Source organism: Neopelma chrysocephalum, unplaced genomic scaffold (assembly GCF_003984885.1).
Source record: "Neopelma chrysocephalum unplaced genomic scaffold, ASM398488v2 Primary Assembly neopelma1_66, whole genome shotgun sequence".
Lineage (NCBI taxonomy): Eukaryota > Metazoa > Chordata > Aves > Passeriformes > Pipridae > Neopelma > Neopelma chrysocephalum.
In genome coordinates this window covers 14053944-14077653 of record NW_020897725.1, presented here as the reverse complement: position 1 = coordinate 14077653, position 23710 = coordinate 14053944, and the positions used below count along the sequence as shown (strand labels likewise).

Sequence of the window (23710 nt, the reverse complement as noted above, 5' to 3'; positions counted from 1 at the left end):
CTGCAGGTTAGGCTGTAAACGGTGGCTTTTTACCGAGCCATCACAGTGATGAGGGACCCGTTTGATCTGCGAGTCCGCTCAAAGGAGGCAAAATGAGAACACTTAGTGCAAGATGATATAACCGGTTATATATAGTTGTTTACAAGCCCTTCGGAGAATCTGAAATGTGAGAAACCCTCTTCTGCCTTGTTTTGGTTTTTCTCTGAGGGAGTAATTATTTCCTCAGACTTAGTAAAATCCGGTCAAAACCTGTCTTCTCCATCTTTGTTGGAGGGTGAACAAAATTCTAGGGATGTTTTCAAAACCTTCCTTTAACGGAGTTTTCTGAGATTGAATGATGGTAATGCGTTTAGGGACTGGTAATTGGAGATAATTCCAATGAATTAGACTTTACAGACGTTAATGATATGCTAGAGGAAGTCAGCTTATGAAGATCTATGCTGTGCTCTTTTTTTGTCTTGATCTATTGAATAGCTTCTGTAATTGTCTAATACATATTCTGGCAGTATTTGGGTTTCTTAAGCATTTGCAGCATGAAGAAACCAGCCTGTGAATTTATAGAGCAGAGAATATAATTAGTTTAAATGCCAGTACGTGAAAATAATGTGCTTTTCATCGTAGGTACAGTAACATCTGCAAGGAATGTCTAACTTTGCAGGTACGGTTCAAGTAATCAGCTTGACTACTTTTATGGATGAATATTCATGCAAAACACTACTCTCAACCTATTATAGAAAGTATTGCTCATTCTGGAGAGTAATTTGCAAAGGTTGCTCTGGTGTACTTCATTTCCCACACTGCAGTCAGGAGGGGACAGCCCTGCTAAAGGAACTTGCTGAAAAAAATGCTACTGCCAACAATGTCCTGATAGGATTATTCTTGCAGCACCAGCCCCACTGGGTTGGACATTGCCCTTCCTCCTGCAGGAAAGTGGGATTGTTGCAGTTAATCCACTTGGTAATGTATTAAGATGTTCTCTGATTGATAGCCTTAGTTTTCTAGCCATTAGGAAATTTGCAGATGACACTAAGTTGGGGGGGAGTGTCGATCAGCTGGAAGGCAGGAGGGCTCTGCGGAGGGACCTGGACAGGCTGGAGAGTTGGGCTGATTCCAACGGGATGAGGTTCAACCAGGCCAAGTGCCGGGTCCTGCACTTTGGCCACAACAACCCCCTGCAGCCCCACAGGCTGGGCACAGAGTGGCTGGAGAGCAGCCAGGCAGGAAGGGACCTGGGAGTTTGGATTGACAGGAAGCTGAACGTGAGCCAGAGTGTGCCCAGATGGCCAAGAAGGCCAATGGATCCTGGCCTGGATCAGGAACAGGAGCAGGGCAGTGAGCAGTGGCAGTAGGAGCAGGGCAGTACTCAGTGCTGGTGAGGCCTTACCTCAAGTGCTGTGTCCAGTTCTGGGCCCCTCAGTTCAGGAAGGACATGGAGGGGCTGGAGCAGCTCTGGAGAAGAACAACAAGGCTGGTGAAGGGACTGGAGCACAAGTCCTATGAGGAGAGGCTGAGGGAGCTGGGGTTGTTCAGCCTGGAGAAGAGGAGGCTCAGGGAAAGCCTCCTCACTCTCTACAACTCCCTGAAAGGAGGCTGCACCTACCTGCAGCCAGGGGGGGGTTCGTCTCTTCTCCCAGGCAGCTCTCAGCAAGACAAGAGGGCATGGTCTTTAGCTCTGCCAGGGGAGGTTTAGGTTAGATATTAGGAAGAAATTCTTTACAGAGGAGCTAATCAGGCATTGGAATGGGCTGCCCAGGGAAGTGGTGGATTCACTGTCTCTGGAGGTTTTTAAGATGATGTGGCACTTAGTGCCATGGTCTGGTAACCACAGAGGTCGTGGATCAAGGGTTGGATTTGATGATCTCAGAGTTCCCTTCCAACTGGACTGATGCTATGATTCCATGATTCCTTTTCCTCTGTTCTACCTCATAGAGACAGAGGGAATGAATCCTTTTAATTCTGATGGGAGATAATGCTCTTGTTCAACATGGTTTAAAACCTTAAGGATCATTTTGTAGGGCATTGCAAGCTGGGCCATACTTAGCTTGAGCCAGACTAAAGTTTGTGCCTATCTGACCAAATCAGTGGGTTTTCTTAGTGAAAGTCATTATTTGCAGCAATGTCAGTCCTTAACAGCATATTTGCACACTGGGCTGAATAATCTTTGTCGCATGAGGTTTTTAGTTCTTTGTGCTTTTGTGATGACTCAGTTGTTATTTTTTGGTTTTGCAAGTTCTTGGCTGTTAGTGCTTGCTGTCTTGCCCTTTACCAGATTTTGAGGGTAGAACCTGCTAATTGAAGATCCAGCTGTCACAAATGAGATATGCCTGTCTTTGCTGTGCTGTGAAACTGCTTCTTTGTACCTGTTTTTTCCCCAGCATCACTGGTCCCGGCTGTTACGTTTGCCATGAGCTCTGAAGGCTTCTCTATTGCTGTTTATGCCCATACCCCCTTAGCTGTTTACTTGTTTAATGTACCTGTATTAATAAACATGAGGGTAACATGAGCATCTATGAAATTTTTAACCATCAGTAAAACAAAGAGTACGTTTAATCAGATAATGCTACCTCTCCAGTTTAACAAAATGAAGTATTTCCTACTAAAAACAGCAGCAGCAGTGATTTAACAATGTAATCTGATCCAATATTAGTAACAGGCTGTGCCTTTGGGGAGCTGTATAATATCCAATTCACTGAATAAAGTCTGTCTCCCATTAAATTCTGGATCCCTCTTAAAAAGATGGCTTCCCAGAATTGTTTCAGTAATTTCATAAAGACCTGTGATTTCCTACCTCTTTTTCCCAGTAATGAATGGAGAAATTACATTGGCCTCTAAAACACAAAGAATGATAAAGTAGTGTTGTCTTACAAAGATGTCACGAGCACTTCCATCTCCCCACCTTACCTCTTGAGCTTTCCATTCCTCCTCACGTGTCTGGGCAGGAAAAAGCCCATCAAGGGAGTTTGTAATTCCCACATTGCCATCTGTGACTGCTTTGCTTCCAGCAGGAGCCAAAATCTTACTCTTGGTCACTTTCTGAGTAAGCTGGGAGGAGGTGGAAAGAGGGTCCCAAGAAAGCCAAGGGGTTTCTAGTCCAGGCCATGTTTTATTTAAACAAGTAGGCAGGAAACCCTGTGGAAGATTGAACACTGGCAGGGTTGGAGTTTGTAAGCCTGTGTATGTCAGGTTTGCATCCATACCAAGGAAAGGGTGCAACAAGTCTTCATTAACCCTTTCGAAATGAAGAGGTCACACCCTTGCTTTTTAGGTTTTGGATTGTGGTTTGGATATTTATTTGCTGGGGGAGTTGAGGATATCAGATGTTCAGCCTTAATAGTAGGAAAGCTGCCAACATCATCTGCTTCTCTTAGATGAATATGTATTTCAGACATTGTGTCCTGGCTTAAACAGAAGGGCAGGGGTTGTAAAAGACAACAACTGACTTACAGTATGTGAAAAGTCCTGAGGGCAGGCAAAAGTTTGTGTTGGAAGAAGTGGAAAAAATGCAGTTTCTCCGTGTGAGGTGGATTGCTCCATATCACTTTAATTCACAACGTGCTGCAGAATGACTTACCCCCGGCCAGACCTTGCTTCGGTGGCCTAAATTGTGTTGTAGCCTCGAAAGTAGGTCATGTTGCAAAAGCACTGTGCTGCTTCCAGTGGCTTTTTTCTTTGTTGCCTTTTTTTTTTTAAAATCTCAGGTTTCAATACGAACTTGCTAAAAATCTCATCTAAGCCTGCAGTCGGTGTCAGTCGTAGGGTTGTTGAGGCGTGGTGTCCTTGTACAACAAGCTGGTTTATGCTTGTGTTTCAATGCCTTTGATTACCTGAATGTTGAATTAGATGTTGGGACATGTCAAATGTGGTTCTTTATTGCACCCAGTTAGCCTTAACCCTTTTGCTTTGGCAGGCTTTTAGTGATTCACAACAGGCCAGGCCAGTTTAATGTAAGACTGGTTTAAAATGAGACGTTGACTTTCAGGATCTGGAGTAACATTGGTCACATATGGGACTGTCAAGTAACATATGGTATAACTGATTTTTAAAAATTATTCCTGAACAAGTGTGGTCTTCTCCCTTTGATGGGGTTAATACAGTTGTGTTTTTAGAAAGCAGTAGCTAAAAACCTTTCTATGTTTGCATTTAACTATGTCAGAAGCCTTAATGGGAATTCAAACAACTACCTGCCTGTTATTGCTGCCCTTTTGAACCAAAGGCCTCATGACTCACCTGTGTGATGGTGCTTCTACAAAGTCACAGGGTTTGAGTCTACACCTTTATGAGGGAACAGCTCAATCAGATCGCAGCAGCTGAACTTCAAGTAAGTCTGTTGAGTACATTTGTCCAGCTGGGCCAAAAACTCCAGGCATGTTTTCTAGACACTCTTCTTCCTACTGCAGTGACTGAACACTTGAGTACTGACATGGGCCAGAAAAACTTCCCTTGTGGCCAGTTCTGTTACTATAAACAGCTGCTAATAATTAGCAACAGAGCCGCAAAACAACCGGGCAGAAAATAGCTGCCTCTTGGCCGAGTAAGTGGTGCTCTGCCTTGCATCTGGTGAGTACGAGGAGGCAGAGTACATGGAGAGCTCTCCCAGCATGCCCCAGGATCCTTCTGCTTTCTGAACAGGTCTTGAGCTGGGCAGATGAGTTTTTGACCTTGTAGCCACAGGGATGCATCGACAACTTCTTTGCGAGCTGCAGTTTCACACTGGCTTCGGGTATTGCTGCCCAAAGGAGCACTTTTAGCTGCCCCTGTTCCTCCTTATTGTGATGGGATGGATCTGTGTAGCCCTGCAATCAGGTAAAACCAACCTGGCTTTATAACGGATTTCTTTTGGCTTCTTGGATGTGTTTCTGTCAGTTTAGTTTTCAGCCCAAATCAGTTACAGCGTGTGATTCACCCCTGAGCCGCTTGTGTTGTGTGGAGGAAACGGTGGGAGTAAGGAACCAGGGGCAGAGAAAAGGAAGAGCTGCTGCTCTTAGAGGAAGTACTTGTTTATACCATCTTAAAGTGTTGGAGAAACCTGGAGTGTCAGCAGTATAATAAGCTACTAATGTATTTTATGTGATATTTCTGTACAAAATCAGTTGCATTGGCTGCTTACAGAGTAATTTTTAATGTATTTTGAGAATTGACGAGTTTTTGTGAGGTGGTGTTGTAGCCACACTTGCAGAGGGGTGAAGGTCAGCCTTGCCTTTAAGAGCTGCTTTTTCACAGCAGCATTCTCTTTGTTGGTGTGGTGGAGCATAGAGCATTTGAACTCAAAACATTAGCAATTATCCTTGGCCAGGTGCCATTTTACTCTGGAAAAGGCACAAGCCCAAACGATGCATCATTTCGCAAGCCAGTCAGATGCTGAAGCAGAACCCAGTGTCCACTTTGAGTTGAGTTGTGGAAGGAATAATAAGTGATGTTTGTCTGCAACGTGGGGGTAGAAGCGTTCAGCCAAACATTTATTTAGCCTGAGGAAAAGCCAGATAAACCCAGAATGCCTTTCTTTCCAATGCTAATATTAAAGCTAAACTTGAATCAGCCTAGATAACTTTTCAAGATATGGCCAGATTACTTAAAAAGCTGAGCATAAACCAGCTTGGCAGAAAAGTATCTGGTAAATGACTGGGCACTTTGAGGCTTGCTGGATTGACATGATTCACAGGTGAAATAGTGTGGTTACTAAACTGGATGTCTTGGGATGCACTCATTGAAGAATTGGAGGAAGGTAAGGTGTAAGACTCTGTGAGGAACAGAAGTCTGGTCTTATTTGGCAGCTTCTGGATTCTTACACTTTTTTGTTGAACAAACATTTAAATATTTCATGAGTTAGAAGCACTTACTTGGGGTTTTTGTTGTTTATGGGGTTTTTGATGTGTTGAGCAGAATGGATCACTGACAGGTCCTAATGTGGCAATGACAACTGTGACCAGAACCATTAAAGCTACTTAAATTCTGCAAGATTTGGTTCTTAGCTATTTTCCCTTATGAAGTTAGTGGTAAACAATGAAGAGACATTGTATGCAATGATGGCTCAAGCTGTCTCTTCACCCTTCCTTTCAGCATCAAGAAGGTAGAATTCACTTAAACGGTAGAATCTTGGAGTTAGATTATTTCCTACATCACTAGATAATAATCCCTGTGAGCAAAACTGAATGCAGTTCTTTGTGATTTGAGACAACCTTGGTCAGAATGTATTCTCCCATGTAAAATGTCATGATAATGTAAGAGGCAGATCTTGAAGACAAGAGATGACTAAATAAATGATTAGAAGCTAATGCAATAAACTTTAAAGACCAGGATGAAAGAATGGGTAGTTTGCTTCAGCTCAACCCTCTCCTTTTTGCCTTAGATAGTCAATAGTGTTTGAACAGAATTGTCTCAGTCCTTTGTGGTTTGCTCATTCCAGTTTTTCTTGGGCTCAGCTTATTTTCCTTAAGAGTGCCTTGGGGTTTTATAGCTGGTGCACACCTACCCTGTTGAGATTATTTCTTACACCAATAAATGCCTTAAGGATTGCCTAATGGCTTCAGAGGAAGAAAACCCTCTAAAAGATTTGAAATTGTCTCGTTGTCTTCAGTTGGACCCATTTAACTTTATCTACTTGACAAGCTTTATTACTGCTCAAGAAAATACGTGTGTGATTTTACCTGAGACTTGCTGTGTACTCCCCAGCTCACAGTCACATGCTTTGGCACTGGTTCAGGGAATCTGGTTGCTTTTCAAACAGTGCATTCCTATTCCTTGTTAGCAAGAGAGATCTGGAAACATGCATTAAAAATAGTTCAGTCTTAAAGATTTGGGCAGGAACACTGTTAACCCCCTTTATTTTGGTATAGATGGGTGTGCTGCCAGTCTGCTAACCTCCAGGTCATGGTATCACAAATGCAGCAGCACTGCTTGTCAACCCCCAAGTCCTGAACTTAGACACAGAAGTGTGATAGAAGTCATTTGCCTGAGGCATCTCGTTGTATAATTGTCTGATGTGAGCTTTTTGCATCTTTCGTAGTGTTCACTAGGGAAAAGAAAACCACTGAATTTTGTGGGCCACAAATATGACCTATATAACACTTCCTCTTTGGAAAACCCTAATGAAAGGCAGTAATTTTCCTCTGGTTCTTTGATGGTTCACACGTTTCTTTCTGCGAACACAACCTGTTTGAGGCACAGGGCTATTGTGATACAACCTTGTCGAGCCTGTAACATGTTTTGTGCTCCACTTTGACATGACTTAGGCCTCAGTGGAAGATAGATAGTAAAAGTGTAACAGATAAGATTAGAAGCAATTTGAGGAGCTTTAAAAAATTATGGTTACAGATTAGTTTTCAGGATATATTACTTGATTGTTTTGTTGAAATATTAACTATTGCTTTATAGATTTTGTCATTGCCTCAATGTGGCCAAAGGTCAAAGTAAAACACGTGCAATTAAGTTGAAGAAGAGCCAATGTGATCAGTCCCCTCCTTCTATAAACACTTGGCAAGATCAGTATCTGTATCTAAACTTCTCTTCACACCAACCTCTGTACAATGCCCAACATGAACCTCTTCCCATGGCTGAAATTCTTCATTCTACTGCCTTATTTGTTGTTAATTATGAAAATGCCCTTCAAATCCAACCATGAAAAACAATTTGTGCTGGATGCAGATATAGGAGAATTGCTCTTTGGTATTTTAATCCAGCTCCTCTTCAGATGCCATTTATTTTGGAGTTCTTTGCTGCATAAAAGTCTCTGTAATATTTACTTCCATCAGGTAAATGAATTTGTCCTGGGTAAGAAAGAATGCCCTATTCAAACTTGCCAAATTCAAAATGAACTTGGAGAAAGCAGTGGCAGAATCTGGATCAGTCTAAAATGAATATGAACACAACAGAGCAGGGCTTAGGAAAAAACTGAAGACCTTTCTGAAAGGCTCTTGTTATTCTCTGGCTCTTGTATTAGATGTGCACTTGGAGTCAGATGAAAGTGCTGCAGGAAGTATAGCACTGTGCTTACCACAAAATTGACATAATGGAACAGTAATTCTCTGTTCCTTTAGATAAAACCTGTCCATTGTGCTTCTTGCTGCTGCACTTGAACACTGTAACTGCTTTTTCTGGCATGTTTAAAATGTGCTGTTCTTATCTGTGTCAATTACAGCTTCAAAGTCTACCTCCATCCACCATCCATTATTCCTGGCTCCTAAATTATCTGATCACTTCCCATCATCTTCCACTTCAGAAATAACTTTTTCAGTCATCCCTTAAGAGCCTGGCTCAAATGGGCTAAATCTCAGATATCCTCTTTTGTCCTGCCTCTTTATCCTTTCCAGGGACAAATGCTCGTAGCCTGGTGTCATTCCTTGTGCGTGTGCAGGCTGCCCCAGTACATCACAGAATATTCCGGTGTGATGAATCCTCTGTGCCTTGTCCTGCTACCCTGTCACTGCATATGGAATGAGGTGTTAATGAAAAGAGAATGAAATCCTTCATAGGCAATGACAGGAGGGGAAATTAGACATGAGAGAACAGTGGAGACCTTAAAGCCATCTTGTACAGGAGCGTAATCCATGACCCTTAGTCTGTAATACAACACACATGTTCTGAGTGATTTTGAAATAGTAAGAGCTAACGTGTACTTTGAAATTCTACTGAATGTCATTTTGCCTGGATCTGCCAGCAATTAAACGTTTTGTGACTAGTCTGTAATTAAAATAATTGCTCCTACTGCAGAACATGTATTTTGTAGGCTTTGCTCACTCAGAACTTGTGTTATGTGAAGTGGATGTGCTTTTTAATACATAGAGTACTTTGTATTTATGATAAACTAGTTGCATCTTCTGTTAATTCCGAGTGGGTGGAGAAATGCTTTCTTGAGTCCTTTTTGTTCAGAGTTATTTAAATGCTTATAGATTAAAACCTCGAACTCAAAACTTGGTTTATAGAACTTGCTTAGTAAGTTATTTTAACTTTCTCATGTAATTTAAAGGTTTGTCCAGCTCGAATGAAAATTTTAATATTAGTTTGTTGATGAGGTGATCAAATATCGGAATTCCTGTAATCTTGGGGAGCCTGGAAGATGAAAAAACCCACACCAAAAAAGCTGATTTTGAAAGGAAGAACAAAATACATGCAATAAACAGCTCGAAGGAGTGTGTCAGCAGGAGGGAGTGCTCAAGATGATGTTCCCTTGATGGACTTCTAGTAGAACAGTGTCTCAGGTCACACTGAAACAGAGCTGGTGTTGTGACGTGCTTTAAACACCAAGCATGTCAGCTGTGTCCTAGGGCTCATTTTTAGGCTCACCACTTAATGATCTGGTGAGTGCTCAAGCCCACAAAGACTTTTTGTTGCCACAGCTGAAGGGATGGGGAATTGCAGTGTGGGGATTTCTTAGGCCATCTCTGCTCCCAGAGCCCACATCTCATGGAACCATTTCCCTGAGGGGTTTTGTCCCGGGATACGAGTTCAGTCACACAGTGTGGATAGATGTAAATATGCCTCCTTCTAGTACAAACATCATGTAATCTGACTTCTTATAAGATGCTTTGTTTCTTTCTCATAAGTGCTTGAACTCATTTTGATTGACATGCCACAGTATATAAATCTGCCAAGGTTTTGTCTACGGCACAAAGGAATGGAAAATACAGGAGAAGCTTGTCTTACCTGGTTAGAATATATTTGAATAATTTTAATGTATGGTGGGAGATACTGTACCATTCTGCTTTCATGAATTTCAGCAGCCTCACAGGGTGTGGGAGTAAGATGCTCTGGTCTTGTGTGCAGCAAGATGAATTCATATGCTGTATATATCTTCATTAGAAGTTGAAATATTTAAATATTGGTCCTTAGTTATATTCATCATGGCTTGTTTTGCTCATGCTTGCTTGAGGAATATCTTCAGTGTAAGATGGTGTGATGGTTACTGCAAAGTAATTGGCAACTTCCAAAAGCCTAAATGGAGATGTTTGTGTGACGATGGCAATTGATGAATCATCTTCCTGGCAAAGTGCTGGAATATCCTATGCTGTTTCTGAAATGGAAGCTGCTTTAAATTTCCCAGAACTTGTCTTGTGCTCAGTGTTCTGAGGATCTCAGACAAATACCCTGATATTCTCTTGTGGCTTTGTGTGGGACCACAAACCAGAGGAACTTGAGTACAGTAAAGCATCATTTAAATACGAGGCGTAACTGCATTTCAATGGAAAGTGCAGAGGTAGGAGGGAACGTGGGATAAAAGACCCTGTGCTAGGCAAGGACAATGGAAAGCAGGAAATAGGGTATATGGTTAAGGGGGGGGGGCACAATATCCTGAAAAATGCTATTGAAATTTTTAAATGCTTGCTTTTTGTTGCAGATTAATCAGCCACTCGATGGGGATTAACAGTGGAGCACCTCTTTGTGTCGCCTTTCCACCTCTCTGTAGCACGAATAACAACTTCAGCACTTCTTCAATAATAATTATGAAACTGGTATTAACTGAATGGCAATTATGGATTTTTAACTCTAACTCACAGTAAACCAGCAAGCCATATGTTGAAATTCCTACCAAATAGCTTTTCGTTCTTGATGTCTCGTATCTATACAAGAAGTTGCAAGATACCTGTTTGTATAAGAGGAATATAAGCATTACTTGCCTGAGGAACAGAAGCAGAAAAGAGAAGACACCCTAACTTGTTCGTGGAGTTATGGTAGTATTATTTATATAGATATAACAAATATATATATATTTTTATGGTAATGAAAATGGCTCCTCAGAATGCTGACTCGGAATCTATGCAAGTTCAAGATCTACCTGTGGCACAGCTTCAGAAACCAGAGAACAAGGAGAATGAAAGTAGGGAGGAGACCATTAGTGAAGGATCCATAGACCGGATACCAATACGCCTGTGGGTGATGCATGGTGCAGTAATGTTTGGCAGGGAGTTTTGTTATGCCATGGAGACAGCTTTGGTAACACCTGTGTTGTTACAAATTGGTAAGTAATCCCTGTTTCTGTTAGTCCAAGCTTTCTGTGTATTTTTGCATAGATTGAAGCCAGAGGAAGAGGGGAGTGGTGTCTGCCCCCTCAAAGTACACAAGGTAAAAAGGTTTTGGGGTTTTTTTTCATTATGATCTGTGCCACAGATTCAACTGTGTAAACATGTTTAGGTGGGAAGGATTTCTATAGGCATTCATCTTCTGTCTAATATTGCTTCCCTCTGTAAAAAAATGTAACCTGATTTTAATCTATAATTCTTTACTACAAGGTAAGTGTCCTAGAAACTAGGAACAATATTGGGCTATAAAGGATTGCAGTGAACCTTTTTTTTAATTTATGGAGAAATGCTTTAGGTTACACTACTTCAGAATAAACGGTTGGATAAATTTGGTTTTCGAGCAACTAGTCAAATATTGCATTTATTTCAAACCACTAGTGAGTCTTGTTTTATGTGATTTATCTGTCTAGTTTATAACACATGACTACATATGAATAAACCACGATACCAATAGCCTTAGATGATAATGGGGGGTGTGATGAGGTTTAGAATAGGGGTAGCCAGTGTTAAACTTTGTGGTGAGTCCTGTCATTAGCTTTCCAATAAACTGTTTACAGTGGTAACAGTATCTGGTATTACCTTTATCAAATCCAGAAACTCATGTTCTCAATCAGACATCATAAAGTATTACATGACACTGAATGGAAATACCAGGCTGACCATGGTTCTGTGAGGGAATAAATCAACCATGTGTGTGCACTGTATAATTGTATATACAATATTTGTACATTATATGTTTGCTTGGGCTTATCTGTGCAGTTGTGCCTTGCAGCTTGCTCGGCTGTGGACAAACAGAATCACTCAACCAACTAGAAAATAATGTTCAGTGAATACTATTTACAACATCATTTAAAAATTTCAAGGTTGGCATCTTGAATGAAACACCCATATTTTTATATTTGATATGAGAAAAGGGCATTATACTTTCAACTTGTGAATTAATCCTTTCATGCAGTCTTCCTGCAGTCAAAAATGTATTTTCATATTAAATTGCTATTTGGTTTATTTTGAATCAACAAAGGAGTGAATAATCAGTGCAGTTAGTGCCATGGGAGATGCTGATGAGTTATGCCTCCATGTTTTCCTGGAAATTTTCCTTATCAGAGCTCATCATGGATATTGGTGGCATAGTTAAAATAGACATTAAAAAGCTCCAAATAGCTTTTCTGATCGACCTGACTTGCTAAATAAAACACAAGCAACTTCATCTAGGAATTTTTTTTAAAGTCCATAACTTGTTTTGAGGTTTTATGTTTTGGGTAAGTTGAGATTTAGAGAATTAAATCACTTGTACTGGCAGCATTGGTTCTGTCACTGTCTACCTTAAACTCAAACTTGCATCCTGCTTTGCATGGAGATGATCCTGAGTTTTTTAGGTGTCCTGTCCTTTTCTGTTGGCTTTGTTTGTGCTGGATGATTAAATGCATGTCTGGCTAAGCTGACTTTACCTTACCATAGGGTAAGGTCAGACAGTATAAATAAACCATCCTTTTAATTACTGAGCACTCTACCAGTTTACATTTCTTTTGTGAGCTTTTCTAGCTGTTTCCTCCAGATAATTGAGAAATATCTCTTCCCTTCCTTCCCTAACCCCAGTGATCAAAATAACGTTGGGATCTGGGGGAAGGGAAAGGAGAGAGATCTCACTTCCAAAAAAGCTGCAGATCGACAGAGTGATGCCAAAGGCTGTGGGGATGCAGATGATGTTCCATGCCATAGAGATAAGAAATGGAGGAGGCTGTTACAAATATTAGTGCTTTGGGAACTAATTGAAATTTTTTGTGCTCGGCTCATGTCCCCTCAGCAGGGGAATAAACAATGTTGGATTCACTGAAGGGTTAAAGTTATTCATGGGTGACTTATCTGGCCTGTTTGGTAATTACCTCTTACATGGGTCTGTTTACCTTTATCAACCTCAACATCTGTCTGCCTCAGCATGAGCTATATTTATTCCTCACTGGAGGGGGTTGCAATATAACCATCGAACTGCTGTAATATTCCCTTTGCATCTTGTTCTGGTAAAAGCAACGTTCAGTTTCTGTGAGATTAAATTGGCTCAAGGAACTATATTTGAGAAGTGGCACCTGGGGAAGTGTGGTGACTCAACCAACTTTATTTATAATAAATTGAAGAACAAGAAGCCTTTTGGGTATCCAAAAAAAAAACAAAAAAACCTCCTCACAGAATGTGCTGAATATTAACAATTAAACTTTACAGTGTGTTCTGTACCTCAGAGAAAACTTTGGTCCCTGGAATCATTTGAGATTCTTATCAGATGCTGCCATGAAAACCTTGGGCACCTTAGTCTGGTGTTACACACTTTCTGCTTGCAGGTATTTGACTTCCCTTGTAGTTTTTGGAGCCTGGATCAGAGGGGTAGTTATGATTTGGCAGATGAACAATGAAATTTCATCAGCTGAAGGAGATATGGTCCTTTGGATGATCCCTTTCCAATTCAGTGGTGGTTGAATTCTCATTGTGTTTAAATTTCCTGAAGTTCCCAAATCTTAACAAAAGATCTAAAGGCACCACTGAAAGCTGCTTGAATCAATGGATAGTGTGAATTGGAGAGGTTCTGAAGTGCCTGAGTTGCTGTACCCCTACCAAAAGAAGTTCTGATTTCTGACTTCAATCATTGTCTTTATTGCTGAGTTTAGATCAGAAATGCAGCTACAAACCAATAACAGCCTTGTAGTCATAACTGGGCTTTAGTAGCTTAGCAACAAGAACAAGCCAAATATATATTACATGTTGTTTTTAATTCTAACTTGCTCTTTGGTTTCTTAGTGCCTGCATCTTAAGAATTCAAAATGAAACAGCAAACTTGTTGGGAAGAATTCAGAGGATGTAAGAATATGCCAAATATGGGAAGTGGCAGCCTGAGTCCAGATGAAATTATGGTAGTTCACACTTTCAGAAGTTATGATCTCTCAAAATATTCATAACCTTTCTGAGACTTGTTCAATGAGCAGTTTGTCCCAGCCAGCATTAAAACTTTACCAGAAGATAACCCTTCAGCACTCAAGGTTTACTTGTTCACCAGCCCAAGGGTTTTGAGGAACTGATTCCATGTTACCCTTGGATATACTCTGTGCATTAACCCTGCTGTTTGCTTCCCTTGCACATAAGCTACTACAAATTCCATAGGAGCAGGATGAGGCCTTTGTCTTCTGAAACATCTGGTACTTAGTGCTGCTTATCTGTGAGAGGGAATTAAAATCCCTGCTATTGTTTATAAATGACAGTGAATTTTCTTCCATCATTGAACTTGGCTTCTAAGGATTAAATCTCTAAAACTACTTTCAGTTCATAAGTTCATGGAAGATTTGGATACACGATAAAATTATTTTGCAAGGGATTTTGCTTGAATAAAAGCAAAAGGAAGGGAAACTGATGACTGGTGTGGTGTAAACTTGGAGAAACTTATCTTTTTGAAGAAACTTGTTCAATGAAATCACAGTACATGATTTCTGTTAATAACACTTTAAACCATAAATAAATAAATAATTTGGTAATTTCATATTATTTCCATTGTAATTCAAACAAAATTTGGGTAGTAATGCAAGCAATAAATCCCTTTTAGTTCTTCCGAAAGGTGGGATTCATATGCCTGTTTCATTAGGACTGTGGAAGACAAAAATCTGTATGTTGTGACTTGGGGTAGCTGCTGCTTTCAGCATGAAAACCTCACTGTCTGACTAATGAGTAGTGGTGGCTGTAAACATGAAGTTTCACGTTTTATATTTAATATGATAAAAGCTTTGTCAAACCTTTACTGTTGCTTCAAAGGCTCTTTCAATGCTATTGAGTATTTTATGAATAGTTAATAGGCACAGAAGCAACTGTCAGCACCAGAGCTGTTCCTCATTCCCCTGCATAAATTAAATATATTACACCAGTGCTTTTAAAAAGAAATCATGTACATTTACATTGTTTCATGAGGAAACATAAGGTAAATCAGTTTACATGTGCTGCTTACCTTTATAGTGTCACTTAAATTTAGGGATGTTTCCCTGGTGTGGTACAGGAATAGCCGTGGGTTTTCTGCATTTCAAATCTGAGTGCCTACCTGTGATGGCATTACTTTGTTTTGCTGTGACAGTTAATGGGTTCTTGTAGTGAATGTAAGCCGGTCTAGCATTAAATATTGAAGTTGGTCATTTTAAGCTTAACCCTGAGCATGGTGTTGTTTTTAAGCAATAACACTAAGGAATAGCATTGCTGCAAACATGTATTTCAGTGCTAATTAATAGATTTTACTAAGGAGAAAGGCTGAGCTAAGCAGAGCAAAATAACATAGATTATTTTTGTTTGGAAAAGAAATTATTTCTTTCATTAGGTGTTTTCAAATCAACAAGGTACTACAGTTGCTCCTGTCTCATATATGTAGGAAAGCTGTTCAGGGATTTGGGCTGTTATTTTACAGCTAAAGCATTTAGATATAATGTCACAGAAAAAAAAAAATTATCTAACATTCAAAATTCACCCAGCCTGAAGCTTAGCAGACCGTGCTTAAAGGGTCTTGAAAATCTAGTTCATGTGAAATTGCCAGTATGGAAAAAGTGTGTTAAGCAATAATTCAAAGTGCTGATTCTGAGAAATCTCTGTGGTAGCTGAGAACTCATTATGCTGAAGAGGTTGAATATTACAGAGTGAACTCTTTTAGTGTGAAGTGGTGACTGTCCCCATTGAAATTTAGTGTTGATACTTGCCTGAGAAGAATGGGTGTAGGTAGAGGGGAGATTATGGAGATGTATTTAGAAACCAAGCATGAAATATTACGGATAAATCAGCTCCTAGGTCTGTTTCTTCAAAGGAATTAAGGTATCAACTGCTGACTCAATTCAGTGTGGAAGGGGGATAGTCTTCCTAAGGCTAAGCCTGAGATCAAAGGAAATCTAAAATCCTTAAAGATCTGGTGGGGCAGACGGGAACAAAGGGATTGGATGGGCTGTTAGAGGCTGCCTATAATTCAAGTGTAAAAGGGCTGAGTGGCTGGAAAACCTCGCGTAGATGAAGGAAGCTCTTCAAGACAAAGCAGCACTGACCCTTTTTCAGCTCAGCTCAAGCAGTCGAGTTTATTCCTCTTCCCTGCCAGAGGTTACATTAAGGTTATATGTATTTATAACTGTCTTTCTACAAAGCTGCATCTTGCATTGCAGCTATGGCTTACCTTACCTTGTCTTACCAGGAAGAAACTGAGTTGCTGTAACCTGCTCTTTGACTCCCAAAGTTAAATTCCTGTTCAGTCCAGCTGCATCTGGGCTGCATTTGATGCCAAGAGTGAATTGCAGGATCTGAAATCCTCCTGGGAAGAATAAGTGGCTTGAGAGCTGACCTGTCCCAAGAGGGGACTGTAACATGGCTCACCTAAGGGCAAGGATTTAATATAGAGTGGATCCAGAAAATCTGGAATAATCAACAATTAAATACATTTTTCAGCCTTGTTACCTTTGCAGTTAGTCTATAAGATTGTGTCCAGTTTGTATTTAGATCTCATGTGGTGAAATGCATAAGACTGCAAATATTGTGCCTGAGGCACATGTAAATTGCTCTGTAAAACCTCCCCACCCATCATTTTTTACTTATTCACTAATTTTATGCCCACCAAGGGGTTGTGTAAGACTAATTTTACTGTCCTTCTTGTTTTTTTACTAACAAGCACGTCAGGCTTTCATATCATGTATCACTCTTACATAAAATATGTTTTGACCTCGAAGCAATAGCAGCACAGATTTTGAACACAGATAGCCCTAAATGGAAGGTTTGGTTAAAGATCTGTTTAAAGCACCTGTAAAAGAAAGGTGCTGTGGAACTATTCAGATTTTTAATCCTAGGGGCAGTTGGGAGCATGTGCTTTATTTTCATAGCAAGACAAACATCACGTGGTCTGGCAGTTGTGCAATAGCTGTTACTGACAGCTTTTTTTTATATATAATGTTCTGTTTTTCTTTAAGTAACACTGTATTTGGCCTTCAGAGGCACCACTGATAACACAAGGCAAGTTTTCAGCTGGGCTAACATGAGGATTTGGGCTGGCTGTAGGGTCATACAGGCTGTGGGACTTTGGATGAAAAGCCTTTCTAGGAGAGGGAAGTTGAGTGCAAACGACTTCAGAGGCTTCTCCCATAGCATGAAATATTCCTTAGCAGTAGGTAACTTTTTTGTTCCATTTTTTTTTCCTTTTTTTTTGGCTGAATAAGGTCTGCTGGAGAAGCTACTTCTAAAATAAGGTTTATACTTACTACAGTGCTGTTTTTTCCCCTTCCAAATCTTTAACAAAAGTCCTTGATCTTTTGATTGTGTACAGTGGGAACGTTAATGCCTTTTTTTCCCCCTAGCATAGGGTGTTCACAGTGAAATGTGTGTGAACACTTTTTTGAATCCTCAGAAGTTTTCCTTTAAAAGAGCAAGTGACCAATATATGACACAAGAAACACTAACAGGTCTGAGACCTGTGGACTGCTAGAAGCAGGACACGCTCCAAGGCAAAGCAAACTGTATAAAAACAGAGACTGTTAGCAAAGGATGGGGGTTTAAAAGCAGATTTTTTATTTCATTGTCTGTTCTTCAGTCAGAAGAGCTTGAAGCCTCCAAAAATAATCACTCTCTGAAAAGGAAATGCACATTTCTATCCTTATGTATCAGCTTCTTCCTACCAATAAGTCTTCCCTGTCCAGCATGCTGCCTCCTTTTTGTCTGGAGTAGCCAAGGTTTAGGAGAGACCAAACTGTTTGGAATGACTTAGGTGTGCATACTTTGAGATCTGTGCTCTCCTCCTTTCCCAAATCCCTCCTCTCCTGCCCCAAGGAGATCCAGTAAAGCAGCAGAAATAAGGACTAATTAATAACACTGCTACAAGCTAATAATGGTGAAGTGGTTATGGACTATATTAAATTAATTTTTTTTAATTTTAATTTGCATATCAGCCAATAGTGCTTTTTTTTCACTCTATTGTAAACATGCTTTTGACTTGTCTTTTACCCTTGGGTCACTGAACTGATTTGAAATTCTTTCCTCCCACACACGGTGGACCCACCTTGTTGTTTCAGTCACGGCAAGCCAGTAGGTTTTCTGCTGCTTTCAAGGGCAGTTCTGGAGTGGAAATGGGCACAGATGGGAGTCAAGGAACTGCAGGATCCTTGGATTTTTACTAAGATTTCCTTTGAGTAGTAGGGAAAGGATGGGAGAAGTAGGGACAGACTTTGACCTCCTGGAAATGTGCTAAAATTGAGTGGTTTTAAACACAAGTTATGCAACCTTTTTCTGAGCCTACACTCGTCCTCTTAGTCTGCTTTCCATCCACATCTCTTTATACTCCTGTTTTAAGACCCTCACCTAGAGCAGGATGTCAGGTGAAGCTGTGAATGCACCTACACGAGTTTTTCTGCTCAGAGTTTGAGTTTGACCCTTGACTCTGCCCAAGAGGTAACTTTGCCATAGAAATAACACAAGAAATGATAGTGCTTCCATCCTCTTTATTACAAAGTAATTGGCACCAGGGCAGTTTTCCAGCAGGCAATTGCCTGTTCTTTACTATAAAAAGAAACCTTTCAGCTCTTGGATGGGGTTCTGGTGGCGGAGACTTTGCAGATGCAGAGCTGAGCTTTGGGTGCCCAGCATTGGAACTTGCAGCCCCAAGACTCAAATAAATGGGTGTCTGTTGAATGTGGATTGTGAAACAGGTTATGAAAAGGTAATGGCTGAGAACTCCTCAGTGAACAGGAGTCTTACTTTCTGAGGAAATAAAATTAAAGCCACTTTGGAAATTAAATGAAAAGAATGTCAACAGGCTGCTGCCAACTCCTGTAATGCTTTAATAAAGGATTGTCAGAGCTGCAGCCCTCTGAGCTATGTTCTCCTCAGTCTCCTGTGTGCTTATTGCAACAGTCATTCTGTAGTGATGCCCCGTTGGGATCCCCTTTAATAATCCTCTTTTCACCAAACAACAGTTGAGGAATTTTCAGATATGCTTCCTGCAGGCTGTTTTGCAAGAAATTATTGGAAATGTTTTGTGCTACTGATTCAGTTTTATGATAAAATTAATACAAGTCCCTTTTAACTAAAGAGGGGAAACCCATGTCATAGATTGTATTTACATTGGCTTGGATAAATCCCCTATAGCTCATGTCACTCCATAAACATCTTCCTCTCTCTGAAGTCTTGAGTAACTGGGTACAAAGCTGCACAGGTGCACAGATTTTTCCATAAATAGATAAACCAACACTGTATTAACACTTCAGTGTTAATACAGTGATCTTTAGTTGGAGCCTCAGGGTGGATTTTTTTGCAGTGTAGTAGATGCAGAGTTTTTGTACAGAAATAAATTGAATTTAAGAGGGTTTCATCAGACAAGGGAGTATAACTGGGCCATAATCAGAATGACCTGGAACCCTAAACTCTGCAAAGAGTAGATGGCAAAGGGGAGGGAAAGTCTTTTATTTGGAGTCAGTGCTGGGCAGGGAGTGGCTGGGGAGAGCGCTGGAATGAATACTTAGTGAATGCTGCTCAACCTGGTGGGTGATTCCAACTGTGCTTTGAAACTGAGGAGAGATTTGAGTCTTTTGCTTATTGTCACCCCTCTCTTGGGGGAACAGCACTAATCCCCATTCCCACTGCTGGGGAGGACGTCTAGCACAGAGGGTTTCCCCCTTCCAGCAGCTGTCTTGGAAACTGTTCCACTTTGTGTAAAACATCATCAAAGTTCATTAAAGCAGGTTTTCTAAATAGCTGCTGTCCCTGTTTGTGGTGAATTCCAATGTGAAGTAGGTGCTTTATGAAGTTGTTCCAGCCTTGAAATGCCCTTTTGTCCATGTGCTGCTCTGAAAAATAAAGATTTGGATGCTTGAACCCTTCTTGGGCCTGGGTAAACAGAAGATTTGAGTCTGAGTTTCTGTTATTTATAGGGAATGGTGACTCCTGGGTGACAGTTCTCTACAGCAAAGTTAGGGGCCATCTCACCAGGCTTTTGGAGTGAGGGCAGAGCTTCCACACTCAGTTCCAGAAGCCTTCACACACTTCCAGAACAGACTACTTTTTCCTATGGGGGTGCTGATATGGAGAATGGTGAAGAGAAAGGCTCAGTCACTGCAGTGGCCTGGTTCTGTCCTTGGTGTCAGCTCTGTCTTTGGCAAGTGTCCCACTACGAGGTGCTGCAATTGCCTTTAATATGCTGATACATTTTGTATAAATTCTGCTCACATCATCTTAACCTTGAATTTCTCTCCTCCCCTGGATCCCACTGTCTGGTCTTTCTGGCTCAAGTGATAAACTGGGCTGGATCATTTTCTATGTGTTCTCATGTATAGACTGTTTAAAAACATGAATTTCCTGCTTTTATCAGTTGTGCTGCTCTGTAAACAATGGTCTTTCAATAATTCAGTCTATCAGAATTGAGCTCCCCCCCAGGATAATCTGCAAATTCCAAAAATATCCCGCTGGCTTTAAATGAGCTCTTGATCTGGAAGTGTTTTAATACCTCTTACAAATGTTATATCTGGACACTTCTGGAAAGTATTTCTTTGGAGAACGGAGATCAAGTTCATGCCCTTCAGAGTTCATGTAGGTGGCAGGAAAATAAATATTAAATTACATATTCCAGAACTAGTATTAAACTTTGGCACTCTAGGAGAAATCTTAACAAATCTAAGCCCAACAAAGCGCCTTGATATTCAGATAAATGATTGTTTACCGAGGTTAATTAGTTGTAGTGGAGACAGTTGCAGTATTCACTGTTTTCTTTGCCTGATTTGGAAAGTCAGGCATAGTGTCCTACCAAGCCAGATATTTTCTGGCAAAGAAGAGTCATTACAGGCATATCTGCTGTCCTACATGGCCTGCATCAGGTGACTTCAGAATGATTGTTTATCATACTCAGATGCAAATTAAACAATTGATGCAGCGATGGGAGATCGCTGCAGCCTTGGAAATGTCTGAACTGCTGTTTTATTCCACAGAAATGAAGAGCAGATGCCTCATGCTCTGCTCCTTTTTTCTCCCCTTGAGCCATTATTCTGTAAAACTTTACGAAAATAGGTTTCTGGTTGCTAGATTTTAGTGTCAGCTTATCACCTCTGTAGAGGTTCTGCACTACATCTGCCTTTTTAGAAAATCAGGGATATAGGCCTGATATTAGTGCCTTTGCAACATAGAATCCCAGATTGATTTGGGTTGGAAGGGACCTTCAAGACCATCTCATTCCAACTCTCTGCCATGGGCAGGGACACCTTCCACTAGATCAGGTTGCTCCAAGCTCCATCCAAACCGGCCTTGAACACTTCCAGGGATGGGGCATCCTCAGCTTCTCTGCGCAACCCGTGCTGGGGCCTCACCACCCTCACAGTAAAGAATTTCTTCCTAATATCAAACCTAAACCTACCCTCTCACACAAACTAAGTGATGCTTTCTTAATACTGACTTTAAATAAGAGCAGAATGAAACTTTGTCATCGGTCTGAAATGAAAATTGAACTTGAATTTTTTTCCTCTTCTTTCCTTTACAACAAACAGAAGTGTGCTGGAAACACAGTTTTCAAACCCAAACTGGGTAACATCTCAGAGGTCATCACTAGGACCTGTGGAGAGCAGCAGTGTTGACACCCCTTCCCCAGGGACTTTGGGTCCACCCAGTACAGACACCCCGGAACTGTGGAGAAGCTCACGGAGTGCATGGGGCAGCTTCTAGGATATTTGGGGACAGCATGAGAAAATCAGATTATGTAATCAGTTGAAAAGCTGAGGGTGGCTCTTTCTCTGTAATTTAATTAAGGAATAGTTTAACAAGTGCTCCCCCTTCTCTGAGTTAGTTAAAGTCATGGGTCATAAATTTTGTGCCAAGGACTCCATTGGTTTGGATCACAGCGTGTGCCAGAGGTTATGGAGATAAATGAAGAGGAAGGTTATTTTTCTGCACTGTGTTTTCTTACCCTGTTGACATGGAAAATGTCTTTAAATGTTTTTGAGCTGTAACCTTCAGGAGAGGAGTTTGGTGCAACTTTCCCTTCATCAGATATGAAAGGATTGACAAATTCAATCTTGAAAATTATTGAGGTTTCAATCTTAAAAAGTATTCAGGTTCTTTGTTGGATGACTGGATAATGCTGTGTTACTGACTACACCTGTAACCTATAGAACTTATATATATGTATATATTATGTGACATATATTTAACATATATAATAATATATACATGTATATATAATATATAACTCATTCCATTCTTTTGTAAGTTCAAATGACAAGAAAAAGGTTACAAGCAGAGTGATGTAAATGAAAACTGCTTTTCACAATAGGATAAAAACACTTGTATGGTTGTTGGAAAAGAGTTCTGTTCTGCTTTGTCCCCAATGGGGCCTAACTCTCATAATTCACACATTTGGAAAGGAAATGTTTGCTGTCTTATTGGCTAGTGTGCTCTGCTTGTTTGACTTCAGATCTTATTACTATCAATTCCAGTTATCTGGTGCAAAGTGACTCCATGGATCTCATTATCCTTCACGTAGAAATGCAGTTGTATAATTTTTTGAAACAGCTCAGTGAGGGTGGAGGAGCCACTTCTGTGGGACACAGTGAGTGAGTTATTTGGAGTGATGCCTGAGACTCTGCTCTAGTTACCAAAATTTCCGATGTGCGTAACTTTGTAGTATGACCCTGCAAGCTCAAAATACTAAGATCAAGGGTTTTATTTAACTAGAGTTTAGAAGACTTCAATGTGAAAGCAGCTCTGCTTTTAAATCTCTCCTGTACACCTGTAGAACATGTTCCATGTAAGTTAATGTTCAAGCCAACACATGCAAGTGTAGGAAAGTTTGAAAGTTAAAAGGCAGGCTCCATAAACACCCACACTGTCTAATCAGCCCCAAAATTTCATCTTCTATAATGCTTCACCCACAACGCAGGTGGTTGATGGCATGAATAGCTATAGGGGAAATACACATTTTTTGTGGGGAGACACTCTCAGTTGATTAAAACTCTTTGTCTCATAGTCCTGTCCAGCATTTTTACATCTAGAGATTAAAACCACTGGTGAACTGCAGTGTTTTTGCTGGAGCAATGGTCTGCATGGAAAGCTCTGCCTGCAAACTCTAACCTGCAGTTCATTTGTTGAAGCAAACAGGGAAAGCACTAATAGGATTTATGTTCTGCTTGATATAGCCACATGAGGAATTAACCTCAATAAAGGCAACTGCGTAGAGGAATGCAGTTTCTCTTTAGAAGCTTAGTATGGGTTATTTGCAGAATTCCTCTGTTGCTGGGTTTTTTAAGCATACAGTGAATAATGAGTTAGAGGAATCAGCGTGTTTCTTTATGTATTCATTCATATAATTCAGCAGTACTTTTAAACAGCAAATAATTTAAAAGCAAATGTCGTGCTACCATTCTCTGCTGAACTTTTAGCTGGTAGAGCTTCCCAGTAGCACAGTTCTGACTAAAGTGATCCCAGGCAGAGTGTTTATTCCTGGCATAAACAAACCTATAGTCCAAAAGCCTTTAGAAAGGCCAGAAGGTTGATTTTTCAGCATGGTAACAATTAACAATACACTTTTTGTAAGCCTGTTATGCGAATGGTGCCTTTTGGGGAGGCTTTGAGTATTGAAAAGGGGAGTAAAGCACTTTGAGACCTCATGATGACAATGGCCTAAGGAGTGTAGGTAGGATTAATTCAGCTTTTTCCCCCTCTGGCAGTTTGGGCATTTCTAG

At 40.5% G+C, this 23710-nt stretch overlaps 1 protein-coding gene across 6 annotated transcripts in view; it reads left to right on the top strand.

The window, feature by feature from the left end:
* The window catches only part of SLC45A4 (solute carrier family 45 member 4), an 87457-nt gene that overhangs the window by 39656 nt on the left and 24091 nt on the right, over positions 1-23710 (top strand). For all 6 annotated transcript variants that reach the window (XM_027684357.1, XM_027684362.1, XM_027684359.1 and 3 more), the window contains one exon: positions 10331-10951. In XM_027684357.1, the coding sequence (XP_027540158.1) occupies positions 10708-10951 (244 nt within the window). In that variant the 5' untranslated portion in view covers positions 10331-10707. The remainder of the gene's footprint in view (positions 1-10330; positions 10952-23710) is intronic.